Below are 15954 nucleotides of genomic sequence, written 5' to 3'. Positions count from 1 at the left end.
GACGTCACACAGGGTTTGTATAATTCTTCCTACAGTCTATGACCTAAACCAAGATTGATAGATTTAGATCTGTTTTGCCAAAGTTTGTTTCCATGACAGGAAAATCCTATGCCTTAGAAAGATAGCCAACTTCAAGGAGCTGCCATGGCCAGGCCTTTCTAACTAATAAGAAACTTCAGCGTAACTTTTGACCTGGGGCATCTCTTCTTGCTTTACACCAGGGGTCTCAAACTCATTTAGGGTCGGGGGCCGGATTCCCTCCGAGACATTCTGTGGGGTGGACATTTTTTTAGCAATACCAATATGACCAACGACTGATATAAAGGCTGCTGTAATGCTGATAAAGAGAAATAATCCAAAATTAGATGCAGATAGCATTTAATGAGTGCTGCATTGTTGCACACAAAAGCCCTATTTTACCTGACCTGTAATCAGTGCACAGAGTCCAAAGAGGAGAATGAGAGTGAGACAGGATCCTGCGGAGATTCTCCGCACTGCTGCAAACCCTCACCTGCTGAGTGAAAACTTGACTTTAAACACATGTATGAGCTCTACAGCTGTTCTTCTGCAGGTCCACTCTATCTGAATCCCTCTGACATCACTGCATGTGTGATGAACTGGGCCATCTCTGTGCGTATTTTAGCACTGCATCAAGACTAAACATGCCAACCTCTCATGTCATTGGACAGGCTGTGTACAGATTAGGATTAAATGTTCAATTATAAAGTATTGTTTTGTCGTTATGAGAGGAATTTTTACCATTTGACAAGACCTGTAAAGACCCTTAAACTTAAGTGATCAAGACCACGATTTCACTTCTTGTTGACATAAAATTAAATTGTATGTAAATAAAATTAGTTGATATTAGTTTGGCATTACAGATTTTAAAAATGAGGGATTAAATCAGTTGGGAAATTGAACTGAGTCACTCACCAAAGCGAGATATGATGTCTGTGTTTATGGCTGACGGACAATTACGCAGAGAAAACATTTGTCATCCTGAGCGCAGCTGTTGTAATCCCACTCAGGGGAAGTTTGGTTTGACAAGTGTTATGAATGCAATTTAGACAACCCCAATAAATGAAATTCTGGTCACTGCACCCACACATGAGAAAACTACACAACTTTGAGCTGAGCAACAAACCATAGGCAAATAAATGGCAGCTGTGCGTACCTGGCATGAAGTCTGGACCTCGAGCACAGTGTCCTTCCTCTGTTGCTCGACGAGCACAGTCATTGGCTTCCACGAGCTGCCAGCCCCGTCTGGTTGGTTTCATTCAGGTGTTTGTGTTGTGGTGGAGAGATGGTGGAAATGGTGGTGTCGGTTTAAAGTGCGCAGGTTAAACTCATACAGCTAGGTGAGCACTGTGCGGGCCGAATTGTACAACTTCATATTTTGGTAAGGACGAAGTCCATCAGATGTAAGAGTGAAAAGGAGTTCTTTACGGCATGGCTCTGCAGCTGTTGTGAATCCCCGCTCTCTGTACAGGTGTCCCCAATTCCCCAATCAACAGGTCTTCATACACATAGACAGGAAGTGATGTCTACCAACACTAACCTGTGTCGCTGGGATTTGTAGTCCTTATTTCCCAGGCTTTACCAGACAATATATTTACAACACAGCTGCTGCATCTCTGTTTAATGCCAGCTTATAGTTTCAGGGGAAAAGAAAAGTGAGAAAGAGAAAGATCCCAAACCTATCCGTAACACTAGCCAAAAACCTTTGGATGCCTTTATAGACGTATTCAAACTCCTATCCATATCTCTGACCCTTCCTGTCACATCAATGATCTGTGATCACACTTTCTCATGTCTGCGTCGTTTAAAGAATGAGTTGAGGAACAGCAGCGGAGACTCTCAGACCAGCAACCTGGTAGCCTACTGCTGGCAATAAACTCAGACAGAACCTGAGCCCTGGACCAAGCAAAAATCATTGATGCCTTTACCTTCAACCATAACAACCGGAAGATTGTTTATTATGAAGACATCAAAGGAGCGTGTTTTTTCGGCTGCAGTGTGTTAATTAAACGCATTTGGGGGTTAAGGCCCCTATTTTGAATTCTTGTTCTTATGTCTTAATGCTTATTCATATTGTGAATATAACATAAGCCTTTTGTTGGCTTTAAAGCTGCAGTGTTGATAACTGGCAGCAGAAACTGGTTGATTTTTGTAACTGAGGCTGAGCCTGTGTGCGGAAAAGGCGCGGCCGCACTAACACTACACTTTGATGTCAAGTTGGGGGCCACAAAATATCTTCCCGTAGGCAACAATTGGCCTGCGGGCCACGAGTTTGAGACCCATGCTTTACACCCTTTACACCAACACTCTCAGACGAGTTAATTCAAATACGGCCAATGAAATATGCTATTTTACCCAGAAAATCGAAATGGCAGACTTCCAGTTTGATTCACAATATGGGTCCAAGAGGCTTTTTTGTACATCCTGACATGACACATCTGACCACAAATGTTTGAAATCCTAGGTTGAACCTGTGGGGGGCTGATTTAAAAAAAAAAAATTCTGCCCCCTGAAAATTCTACTTCCTGTTTCATGGGGAAGAAAAACATAATGGCCACACCCTTTTATGTAAACTTTTTACCTTTGAATATGCATAAGGTTAACTCCTTGGGAACTGACTGAGCAAGCTGCAGCATGACTTGGCCAACATTTTAGGACATGTAACAAGAAATTTAGGAGAGTGACTTCCTCTTGGCTAAAGAGTGGTGCTATGCAATTTATCAAAATTTCAAATACGAATGTGTTCTGAAAGGACAGCTATGAAGTACATACAATTTGTCACTCACATGAGATGATGTATACCTGATTAATGACTGTTCAAATATATGTGGCAAGACAAAATGGCAACATTTATGTTTGTGGCCCCGCCGAGGCTACACCCTCTGATGAAAAGTCACAGATTTTTTGCAGACATGAATCAACTTCTTTAGGCTTTCCTGACTCTAATTTGATGTGAATATTTTGGATTGTCTTGAAACAGCAGCTTGTACCGTAAACCCTAACATTTCCTATCCACTAGGAGGCGCTATGATGTATGCTAAAGCTGACCACATAAATGTATGCAGGGATGGGCCCTTCATAAACACAGGTAGTTAGAGTCTGATTGGACTATGCACAGCTGAGTTAAACAAGTTCCTGTTTGTCCAAATATATGCAAGTTTGAGAGCTGACCACACCTTTTGTCTTATGAAAATGTCCCAAGGAACTTTTTATCAGCCTTGTCTCCTCTTGCTCTGTGCCAGAGAACAACTCAATAGGATAAAATCTTACTGACTAGTTAGATCAAGTATGACCCCTGGAACAAGCCCAAAACACTCCAATTTTGGCTCATTTATTCAAAATGGCAGATATCCTGTTGAAGATTAAAAAAAAAAAACATTGTCCCACTGGGTTTTCTGTAGCTCTCCCAAGAAGCACCAAAATTTATAAATCTTAGTAAAACTGCCTTTTGACAGTGTTCCAATAGAGCACTAAAGGTGGTGCTATTGAGGCAATTCCTGGGTTCTATTTTTGACTGACCGCTGAGGTCAGCCTTACAGATGGCTCTGTCTGTGTGTGACTGACTGAGTAGGTGTTTGATGCTACTTTCAGAGTCCCATCATACAGAGCTGGGTTTGGTTCTACTGAAAGCCATCGTTAATGGCTGCCTCCACTGTGGTAAATAGAGCCATGCATACAGAGTTGCACTATGGCCTGGGTTTAGTTGTACTGAAAGCCCTCAGTAATGGCTGCCTCCACTGTTCTAAATACCTCAGTTATAGCTTTAGCATTGCATCCATTTTACTACAGCTGGGCCACGTTTCTGTATGAAATAAAAAATGAAAACTTAGTTACAGCTTTTCATGTTGTGAAAGATGTTTTTGCTCCTCTGCCAACCTGTTTCCACATGATTATGTGATAATTAAGGGGGAAAGGGTTACTTGTTGTGTGAGTTCTTATATACAATGGCTGCTAGGAGAGTGATTTGCTCAGACTTAGCCACAGCTTTACTTCTGTTGGAACTGGACGGCATTTTTTCATTAAAGCAAGTGCTACCAAACATGATGCTGCTCCACCTGAGAATGGCCTACACCTGAGGTCCCATGTGTCCAGTGAGCACTGATTTAGATGGTCCTGAAAGCTTTTTGTGATAGAAAAGGTGTTTCCCCTCTTCTGCTGACCTGCTTCAGCATGGGTGTGTGATAGTTACAGGGACAGGGTTAGTTGTTGCGAGTTGTTGCATACAAGGCCTGCCAGTGGAGGAATTAGCTCGGACTAAGCCGCAGTGGCAGTTTTGTCCTAACTGGACGCCATGTCTTTATTAGACAAGCAAAGAGACCAACACTTAAAGTGAGATGTTTTTGCTCTACCTGTCTGTTTATCAAGGGCGTGCTGTCACGGTAGCTGTTAGCTCAGGTGTTGCTGTAGTGTTTTAATCAGCACTGGACCACTTTTCCAGTTAAAACCAGAGCAAAGAGCAACACCCAAAGCTTGTCTTGGCAGAGAAAATGTTCTTGTGTGTCTTCTATAGTGATGTGTCCCCTCCCCACACAAAAGAGCACAGAATAAAGAAAGGATATTTTCTCCTCACCGTCTTGCCACAGCGAACACCTTTAGCATTGTGGTTGACTCGATGTGTCTGTGTCGGTGCATGTGATCACATGCGATAAAAGAATAGCTGAAGGGCAGGGGGGATGACATTGCTTAGGGTTCCATCTCCATTCAGTCTACATTCACAGAGGGGGAGAGGGAGAGGTGGGAAAGAGATGGGAAAATTTAACTATATAAATTTAAGTAACCAGTAACAATAAATTCCTTATGAATAATGACTGGTATCTAGTTGTGTAACATAGCTTTTATACAAAACATTATGTAAAACTTAGTCCTTCTTTGAGTTTCATGTTTTATTTATTCTCCCCATGCTCCATTTAGGGTTTGATTTATTTGGGATATATTTTGACAAAACAGTGTTATTTATTTTATTTGTATTATTATGATTATTATGATTTATATTCTTAATGGCAATCACAGAAGACCACTCACACTGTGTTTTATGTTTAATGTAAAAAAACTTACAGTATTCAACATATTAAAAAAGTTATAGAACTGGTGCATGATTGTCTTAAAGAATATAGTTTTAGATCAAGCATTATGTACAATTTTTGCTATTCTGAAAATTAAAGGATTTAGTTCAACAGTTTTGGGGGAAAAAAATGTGCAGTTATTCAATCATGGGACCAACAAAAATGCTTGATTTGTTTAATTCAGAAGCCAGAGTGGTACTGAATGAACAGCTGTTTGTGAGGTAAAAGAGCTGGCTCTTCTTGCTGAACTGAGCCAAATAAACTGGATCTCTGAAAACAGCCACTAGTCTCCTGACCAGCCTTGGCATCAATTTTAGATGAAGCTCCGCCATTAACAATCTATGGCATCAGTGGCCTGCACAAGAGTAGCGCATGGGCACAATGCAATTTGTCACTCTGATTGGCCCATAATAAGTGTGACAGACAGAACGTTCCTCTGTTCACCCTCTGAAGATTCTAAATCCCAAACATTTTCTATGGGAGCCTGGCGTGTTAGGTTTGCTATTTCCTGCTGACAGGGCTTTATATTTTAAATTTTGAGATCCTTCAATTCTCAACCCACCGACATTAGGGACAGCACAATTACACACCCCAACAGATCCCAGATAGTTGTGGTCAGCTGTGTTATAGGCTTTAACCTAGTCTTGTTGAAACCTGTATCAACCTCTCATTTTTTTAGAGTTCTAGGTGTGTTCCAGTTTTCACGTATATTGGTGCATGTCTAATGCCCCAGAAATGGGCGAGAGTGGGAATGAAAAAAAAAAAAAACACCTACAATTCCACTAGGGCTCTTGCACTGTCAGTGCTCAGGCCCTAATAAATAAAATCTTAGGATGATACACTTTATAAGTACTGTGCTGCAGTCATGATGAAATCTCTGTTGTCCTTCACTGGTGGCTCGTCACCCTAATTGTATGCATAATAGCAGATTTAAATAAAAGCAAACAGCGCCCAAGCAAAGAGACACTGTCAATATTTTTAGGTGCGTTTTTCTTCATGTGTGTGCTTTGAACCGTTACTTTCACCTCAGTTTTTATGTAAGTAAACTGCAAAAGTTACAAGATTATTTTATGTATATCCCCCCATTTGTTACCTACAATATGTTATTGTCATGTGAGTTCTTTGGGGCAGTTTACAACCACCAAGTTTCTGATTTGGCTAGCTAAAATTAACGTTTTTGTCAGTCTCACCAGTAAAAAAAGATTGATTGTTAAAAGCTATTAAGATGGTACTTAATAAGTAACATTGTACTGTGGAGTTATGCCTGCATTTTAGAAATATAGAAATGCTGTTTTTCTAAATTGTGACTAAAACCACAGATCAAGATGCCATTGCAACTAGTGATTCTCTGATCCAACTTTTTGAACTTCAAACCAATCTGATTCCCAGGTTTTGGATTGGATTTGCCAATCCCTAATTCTTAAGCCAGGCATACACTGTGCGATTTTCTTCCGATTCAGCCATGAATTTGAGTTCTATTACTCACTTTGAAGTCGGGACAGCTTTCAATTGGATCAGGCTTTGATTGACGTGCTGTGTGCAGCGACTATGGACGACCACGGCCTGACTATGGCTCGATGAGATGCTCCCGATTGGTTGGATGGATTTCTGACATGTTTAGTATTTTGGTTGTATGACTTCAGACACTCACAGAGTCAGAGCAGAAACGCGAGCAGAATGAACAACGTTGGGGGATTTTTTTCCTTTTAAACTGTCAGACAACGTACTAAATCACCATTGACAACAGCTGGAAAGACTTTCTGATGCCCCCACAGCCATGCTATGATAAAGGAAAGAAACGAACAGGAAATATTCCTACCCACAGACCAGCAGCCGACATGGAGGGGATGCTGTTTGTGTGTGTTGGAAGGAGAGAAATAGTGAGAGAGAGACTGGAAACACTTCACCCTCAGTGTGTGAGACTTCTTAAAAAGGAAACTCCACGGATTTCTGTCGCAGCCCATCCTGACTTCACTCGCACAGTGTGTTGGGCACGACTATCAGACCATAAAGTGTGAGCACATCATGATGCATGATGGGTCGTGTGCCATAAACAATTCAGACGGACAGCATGAGTTTACATTCTGCCACAACTGTTGTATGGTTGGCTTGAAATTGCACAGTGAATTCCCGGCTTTACTAGTAAGGGGTTCAGTGAGCAGTGTTTGTGACAGATTTTTTTTCCCACTTTTTCCTTAAGCAGTCTGTCATTGAACTTTAGGGATGGTCAACTTTCATGACAGCTATTCTCTTTTTTTCTTACTCGCTCAGCCCCTTGTTCTGGACCAGGATTGTATGACATTGTGCTCTCGCGATCTCCGGCTAGAAAAACGCACTCTCTTCAGGTAAAGTTACAAGCAATAATCACCAAAATTTTAAAACCTGTACCACAAGTGAAACTGAGGGAAAAAGCAGGTCTTTAAACCACAGTTTTTATTACTCTGTTTTAGTGATTCCTACAGATATTAACTCTGTATCTCTTTTTCAGACTCGATTTGGTTCCCATAAACCGCTCAGTGGGCCTGAAAGCAAAGCCTACCAAGCCAGTGACGGAGGTACTTAGGCCTGTTGTAGCCAAGTATGGCCTGCACCTCAATGACTTGGTGGCACGCATTGTAAGTAGCATTTTAAAAATGGCTGCCAGATAGACCGAGAAACATACAGTATCAGCTTATGTCTAACTCACATGTGTATGTGATATAGAGCGGGGACTTGGAGCCATTAGATCTGGGTCTTCCTATATCTAACTTGGATGGGCTGCGAGTAGTACTAGATATTGATGAACGCACTCTTGAAAAAGGTAAGAAGCACACAAACATGGTAACCACAATTAATATTTTTACAGCTGCATCTCTACATGTGCTCCCTCTTCTTTCATTTAGAGAAACAGAAAATAGCTTCATCTAAGAGCCATATTCCAGCCCCAGCAAGTAGAAACCAATCATCATCAGTAAGATCTCTTCTACCTCCGTTTTTTTTGCATTTTCTTCTTGCACTGGAATGTTCTATAACTCACTGACTGTCTCCACCTTCTGGTTGATGAGATCACGCTACTAAGTGCATCATTTTCCTTTTTTCAATTGTCTGTGTCACTTTGCAATATGTTAAAGAAAAGCAAACTATGTCCAGTTGACTGAAATGTGTCTCAAGTGGCATTCAGGCTGTATTTATGTGCACTGTTTATGTGGAGTCTAGGACCACAACAAACTTATTGTCTGTCCGTGGCTATGTGCTTTATCAACTTTTCTATCTGATTTTCTTGGTTGTCTTTCTTCTGTAACAAACCCAATGACTAGAAGAAAGTAGCCCAGCCTCACAGAGCTTTTGCTGAACCTCAAAAACTTCGCCAGTGTACCCAAAAAATTAAATTTTAGTGATTCCAAAGCAACCTATGTTCTGTTGTTATTGGTGTTGAATCTGATTGATGACCCCATAAAAGGCTTTTTTGGATTCTAGAAAATCCATTTCTTTGAAGGCCGGCTCAGACTACATGAATTCAGCCAGATTTAAGCCCAACTGCAACATCTCAGCTCATCGTCAAAACTCAGTCCCGATTTATAGAGCTTCAGGAACAACAAACAGTCTTGCAGTCAGTGTTAATTTTGGCAGCTATTTTTAATTTCAGTTTTAGTTTTAGTCTTTAAATGAAATTAATTTTAATCACATTTTAGTCATTTCTACCTTTTTTTAAGTTTTAGTCTAATTTTAGTCAACAAAAACTCAAAACATTTTAGTCTAGTTTTAGTCCATAAAAAGTCCTCACATTTCAGTCTTTAATTTTAGTCCAAGCATTTATTCTCTTGCCTAAATCTGGTACCAAGTCATGGTGGTGTGTTCTCTGCACTCTGCCAAACCTGGGGTCCCTGCTTTGTACAGCTGGGAGGCAAAATAGCTATACAGTTGAAACCAGAAGTTTACATACACTATATAAAAAGGCACATAAACTTTTTTTTCTCACCATCTAACATGAAATCAGATTAAACTTTTCCTGTTTTTGGTCAATTACGATTACCAAAATTATTTCTATTTACTAAATGCCAGAATAATGAGAGAGATAATTTTTAAGACATTTTTTTAGTATTTTCTTGAGAGTCAGAAGTTTACATACACTAAGATTACTATGCCTTTAAACAATTTGGGAAAGCCCAGATGATGATGTCATGTCATTGGAAGCCTCTGATAGGTTTATTGACAACATTTGAGTTAATTAGAGGCACACCTGTGGATGTATTTTAAGGCACACCTGAAACACACTGCTTCTTTGTGTAACATCATGGGAAAATCAAAAGAAATCAGCCAAGATATCAGGAAGAGAATTGTGGACTTGCACAAGTCTGGTTCATCCTTGGGTGCAATTTCCAGATGCCTGAAGGTGCCACGTTCATCTGCTCAAACAATTATACGCAAGTATAAACACCATGGGAATGTCCAGCCATCATACCGCTCAGGAAGGAGACGGGTTCTGTGTCAGAGATGAACGTGCTTTGGTCCGAAAAGTGCATCTCAACCCAAGAACAAAAGCAAAAGACCTTGTGAAGATGCTGGCTGAAGCTGGTAAGAGTGTGTCATTATCAACAGTCAAATGAGTCCTGTACCGACATGGGCTGAAAGGCCACTCTCCCAGGAAGAAGCCATTACTCCAATAGAAACATAAAAAAGCCAGATTACAGTTTGCAAATGCACACAGGGACAAAGACCTTAATTTTTGGAGACAGGTTCTGTGGTCTGACGAAACTAAAATTGAACTTTTTGGCCATAATGATCATCGTTACACTCGGAGAAAAAAGGGGGAAGCTTGCAAGCCTGAGAACACCATCCCAACTGTGAAACATGGGGGTGGCAGCATCATGTTGTGGGGTTGTTTTGCTGCAGGAGGGACTGGTGCACTTCACAAAATAGATGGCATCATTAGGAAAGAACATTATGTGGAAATACTGAAGCAACATCTCAAGACATCAGCCAGGAAGTTCAAGCTTGGGTGCAAATGGGTTTTCCAAATGGACAATGACCCTAAGCATACTGCCAAACTGGTTACAAAGTGGCTTAAGGATAACAAAGTCAATGTTTTGGAGTGGCCATCACAAAGCCCTGATCTCAATCCCACTGAAAATTTATGGGTAGAGCTGAAAAGGCATGTGCGAGCAAGGTGGCCTAAAAACTTGGCTCAGTTACACCAGCTCTGCCAGGAGGAAGGGGCCAAAATTCCTGCAAACTACTGTGAGAAGCTTGTGGAAGCATATCCAAAACATTTGCCCCAAGTCATACAGTTTAAAGGCAATGCTACTAAATACTAATGAAATGTATGTAAACTTCTGACTCTTAAGAAAATACTAAAAAAAATGTCTTAAAAATGATCTCTCTCATTATTCTGGCATTTAGCAAATAGAAATAATTTTGGTAATCCTAATTGACAAAAACAGGAAAAGTTTAATCTGATTTCATGTTAGACGGTGAGAAAAAAAAAGTTTATGTGCCTTTTTATATAGTGTATGTAAACTTCTGGTTTCAACTGTAGATACATTGCATCCTTAGTTAGAAGCCTTAGTTTTTGTCAGTTTTAGTCATCACAGATCTATTTTTGTTAGTTTTAGTCTAGTTTTTGTCATGGAAGACAAGGCTGTCGACGAAATTAACACTGCTTGTAGTGTGACATAATTTCTAAATAATTAATTAATTTTTTAAAGAGGACAGTGGATAGACTTGGAAACAGGGACGAGAGTGGGGGAGAGACATGCAGCAAAGGGCCTCAGGCTGGATTCGAACCCAGGCTGCCCGCGTACATGGTGCGCGCCTTAACTACTCGACTACCGGCGCACCCGTAGTGTGACATAATTCCCAACATGTCCAAGATGCCCCATGACCACGATTTACCAAGACTAGCATGTCAGAATTTTTCTTACATTGTCGTCTAGTTTGACACCCTGACCTGATATCAACAATGTGAATCCTAACGTCTAATAACAGGAGAACATTTGCTCCTTATCTCTGCATCATTATTTGCAAGATTAACTACTTTTTACCCCCTTTTATTCCCTAAAACTAAGGTGTAAGTTTTATTTTATTTTATTTACTTTATCACATGCATACCTTAAGTCCTATCTGAAAGAGAGCCAGTCCATATTGGCTTTCTCTTGATACATCCATACTTATTACTCATAATCCAATCCATATTTGTTTCTTGTTTCCCTTTTTAACGAGCAAAAGACGGCTACTATCACATAGAGCGCTTCTGTCCTAGAGTGAAAGACACTCTTTGACCCGCCCCCCCATCAACCTGTGAACGCACACACAGTCGGGGAGACAGTGGTGACGTCAGCATACGGCAATCAGTCAGGATCACTCTTGTAGTGTGGCCAGGTTGTCAGCCAAGACGGGGCAAGATTTTTGTTGTATTGTGTTGTTGACATGGTTCTGTTGTGAATGACCAAAATAATCATGTAGTCTGAGCCTGCGTTAAGATAGGCTTTTTCCGGCGCACCAGGAGTCAAGTGGTTGGGGCGCATGCCATGTACGCAGGTGACCCGGGTTTGATTCCGGCCCGTGGCACTATTTCCTGCATGTCTTTCCCCGCTCTCTCCCCTGTTTCCGACTCTGTCCACTGTCCTATCAAATAAAGGCAAAAAGGCCAAAAATAAATCTTTGGAAAAAAAAAAAAAGATAGGCTTTTTCCCACTGCAAGGGAAGTAGTGAGGTTTGTTAGTTAGAAAGTGGATTTCTTTGATGTTGTAGTATCCTGCCGCTGTTGGACTGCACTGATCAAATAAACTTTCCTGTTTATTGAATAAGCATTTTAGTTGTTTAATTGTAATTAGTTTTAGCCAGTGTCATTGGTAATAGCATAACACCAAAACTTTCCATTTTAGTCTTACAGCACTTTTCCCTAACTTCATTAAATTTTTCTTATTTTAAAATTGTCACAAGTCCCCATGTGCTGTTATTAATTGTATCCTTAGTTAACCATTAATTCTTACCAGGGCTTTAATGCCCCACTCGCTCTCCTTCCCTCCTGCCCTCAGGGGAAGGACAGGCCGTCAGCGAAAGCTGGTGCAGCCCGCCCCCATGGGGAAAATGGCAAGACTGTGCCCAGCCCTGACACAAGCCACCAGCTCTTACCCAACCACACTGTCTCTCTCCATAAGGCTATGGAGAAAAGAAAGCAGAAAAAGATTAATATAGATGAAGCTGAAGGTAAAGACACTATGACCTGCTCTCTATCCTTTTGTTTCTGTAGCTTTGTTTTTGCAGTTATACTAACCCTTTGGCTGCCAGCCATGTTGCAGAAGCAGCATCAAATGCTTTGAAAGCTAGCTAGCTACATGAAGCTCAATCTGTTTGCACACTTTGAATGTAGCCATGACTTGTGTAACTGATTAATACACCCTGTCTTCTGCATGTTTTCTTAACTACATAGAATGTGTTTGGCTGTTTTTGAAGATTTTTTGGATGATAATATATTTTATTTGCTTGTGTGTTGTGTGTGCACCTGCACACACCTGTGTGCATGTGGTTATCTATGTCTGTACACCTATTTCTGTATGTTGTGTGTGTGGGTCTACAGAGTTCTTCGACCTCATATCCAAAGCTCAAAGCAACCGAGCAAACGACCAACGAGGCCTGCTAAACAAAAGTGACCTGCAGCTCCCAGACTTTCTGCGCCTGTCACCAGCGGCAGCCAGCCAGACTTGTCCTCTTTATGAATTTGAGCCAGGATGCTCCACTCCATTTTCCCGTAACCCCAACAATGGCAGGTTCCCTAGCAGCAGTTGCCAGAGAACCATGGCAAACAGCAATGACAGGAGAGGAGGCAGCACCCATTTGCTCAATGCAAGCCATCATTCCCAGAGTTTGGACTCTGCACTGGGCAGTGGAAAGGAGGGAGGAGGGAGGAAAACCAGGCCTCCTCCTCAGTTTTCTGACAGCATCTCTCCCATTCATCCACCCCAGGGTGCCCAGTGTGGTTTCCACCAAGATTCTGTCAGAAGAGAATCCGTACAGATGCTGGAGGATGACTCTCTGTCTGATCTGACTCTTGTTGGAGAGGGGGACATTAACTGCCCCAGCCTAAATTATGTCGCTCCCTCAGCTATACAGTTCAAACCCCAACCCCACCAAGAAGCACAAGATGATCATCCAAGCTCAGGTACTTCTCCAGTGTGAACTTTTGACCCAGAAAGGTCACCTTGAAGTTTCTCGTAGGTTTTTAGACCAGAATGCATCTAGCTTTCTCTTCTTGATTTCAGTACCATTAAAATAAAAGTATGGAAATTTTAATTACAGATAAAAGTGTACTTACTACAAATGATGTAAAGGGATGAGATGAAAAATTCATGATTTGATAGAGTGGAGAATGCACTAGCCTGTGGCCAGCAACAGATGAAAAAAACAACAACTTGAACACATGAAGAGAAGAAAGACTGATGCATTTTACACATGTCTGTGTCTAACTTGTTCCAGTTATTTAGCTGCATGGTATGTATCTGTGATTTTTTGAGTGGCTTGCTGTGGACTTTCTTCTGAAAACATGAACTTAGGATGAGTATAGTATACATTGTTGATGACACATGCCATCAGCCAAGACCACCAAACCCCCTCTGTTCATCAGTGTACAGAATGTAAAAATGCACTTTAGCCAAATTCAAACAAAATTACGACTAAGAAACATCCACATTTTTTATTTTCTTTTTCCAAATTAACATTTCAAAATTTCTACTTCACATTTCCAAGTTTGAGCAGGTAGAATAACACACTTTTCTCAAAATCATTTCTGCAAACCCATATGAATATGCTTTATACATTGCACATCTTTAGGTTGGCCATGTTTTTTCACAACTCCTAACAGACTTTTGAAAACACTGCATTTCATTCTTCCTTTACATAAATTCATAGACAAACGCATTCTCTACTGTTGACTCTCACAGAGTATATTCTGTGTTTCCAGCTCTATTCTTTCATCTCAGGCTTTTCTCATCTCATGAAAACAGAATTTATTGAGTGGCACATATACAACCTTGCTCTTTTTTGCCCATTCACAGAATAGCAGTTCTACAGTGTTTTGAGCTATTGTTTGATACTGGATTTAAGCTAGAATAATTGGACAAGTCTAACGGTTGTACTATCTAAAGGCCTTTACTTCATCCTCTACCAGTAATTTATCTAAACACTTTTTCCACATTAAGATCTGTCAGTCAAAAGTATTGTGTATATAGCCATCTTTGTGAAATTACTTATCTAATTTCTCCTCTGTCTTGTTCAGTTAACTATTTTGTCTGTAAATAGATCAAATAAATGTTTAAAAGGTTTAACTCTCTCTTTAAAGCCTTGTGTGATTGGCCTCTTTTCTTTTAGAATTTCAACCATATCTGTATTATCAATTTCTCCTCACTTCATTTATTATGAGTAAGGGTTTCACACTGCCCTTAAGTTCAATATGTGGAGTTCTGAATTGTGATTTATGTTTAAGTGTAGTATGTCATCAAAGGTTAAGTTTCAATTTGCATACTCAGACACAAATAGACACAAATGTTTGACATGATATCCTCAACAAAATTTTGTCACTGCTGCATTTCCACTGACAACCACACTGTGTACTTAGCCTAACTGATTTTCACATGGAAAGTCATGCATTTATCTCCATTAATTTTATCAGACAGCAGTAGTTGTTAGTCATTTGTTTTAGTTCTAACAAGTCTGTTAATAAAAACTCAGTTAATTCAACTCAGTGCAGATTTAATTGTACTACATTTTACAAAAACATTTCACTAAAATTAAATTATTTGTTTTATAAGTCATATTTCAGCTTTATAGGCACAGGATCAAAATAATTTAGACTGATAAAAGATTCTAGAGTAACTCTTCCATAAAAATATGCATAAACTTAAGTTATTCTCACAGTTTCTGCTCCTTAAGTAGAAAACTGTTGGAAAATCATTTTACAGTAGCTAAGAGTTTTATGTTTCTTCAGTGTATTTCCTCTAAAACCTCTCCTCTTTATCTTGCTTGGTATTCCTGTCTTATATTTGTTGCCTCTCCTTCCTTGTGCAATGTTGGAGACCAGGCCTTTTGTTAATGGGTTACAAAGGCTTTTGGGGGGGAGACTGTCCCATCGGCTATGCATGAGTTCTCTTCTCCTCAGCGCCTAGTTTGGCAGGCTTTGTAAATCTGGGCTCTTTAGTGGCCAAAAAGAAAGTGCTGGGGGTTTTTTCACACAGACTTATCTTCTTATTCAGCCATTTTCCTTTTAAATAAGTTTTAGCAGTTGTCCAGTTGTTTTCCCTTCAGGAATGGCATGTGACAGCCACAACAGCAACTATGTTTTATGTTTCACAGTGTCCTGCATAAATAGGCAAAACAAATCAATGCTGAGGCAAAGTGCAGTAAAAAGTTCTTGCATAGGAAATTAAAAACTCTGATAAGTAAATGTCAGTAGCAATGGCTAGAAAATAGGTTACAAGTACAGAGAAAGGGGTCTCTTTACTTTAGGACAGCCAATTCTCATGCTGTTTTTAATTCAAGTATATAAGAGTCAACAAAAGACCTATTTTGTTGTTGAGATCATTTTTAGAAGCTACCATACTCTCCTGGCACCGTCTTTCAGTTCACTTGGACATTAAGAAGACGAGAGAGAAAAGAGAACAGATATTGCCCTCTGTTTCCATCATTCCTTTAGTTTCTCAATTCATTCCTTTTCAACGTGTCATAGCACAGATGGGACCAGTAGGTTAAGCCTCTATTTATTTATTTTTGTACCTTCTTTTGTGTGTTTTGTTTTTGTCAAACACAATACCAAGAAATCTCAAATTTTTTTTTTTAACTCTCAGCCAGTAGATGGCAGCAGGATATTTAACACATTCAAAACACTATGGGGCCTCTTAAA

General features: G+C 40.1%; 1 protein-coding gene across 5 annotated transcripts in view; it reads left to right on the top strand.

The window, feature by feature from the left end:
- Positions 1-14375, top strand: part of rgs12b (regulator of G protein signaling 12b) — a 131828-nt gene extending 117453 nt beyond the window's left edge. For 4 of the 5 annotated variants that reach the window (XM_041784925.1, XM_041784928.1, XM_041784927.1 and 1 more), the window contains exons 14-19: positions 7353-7426; positions 7570-7696; positions 7785-7881; positions 7964-8031; positions 12098-12269; positions 12640-14375. In XM_041784925.1, the coding sequence (XP_041640859.1) occupies positions 7353-7426; positions 7570-7696; positions 7785-7881; positions 7964-8031; positions 12098-12269; positions 12640-13238 (1137 nt within the window). In that variant the 3' untranslated portion in view covers positions 13239-14375. The remainder of the gene's footprint in view (positions 1-7352; positions 7427-7569; positions 7697-7784; positions 7882-7963; positions 8032-12097; positions 12270-12639) is intronic. The other variant, XM_041784930.1, reaches the window with a different exon arrangement.
- The last annotated feature ends 1579 nt before the right edge of the window (positions 14376-15954 follow it).

Source organism: Cheilinus undulatus, linkage group 4 (genome assembly GCF_018320785.1).
Source record: "Cheilinus undulatus linkage group 4, ASM1832078v1, whole genome shotgun sequence".
Taxonomy (NCBI): Eukaryota; Metazoa; Chordata; class Actinopteri; order Labriformes; family Labridae; genus Cheilinus; species Cheilinus undulatus.
Note: the sequence above shows the minus strand (reverse complement) of the source record. Positions and strands in the feature narration are given on the sequence as shown.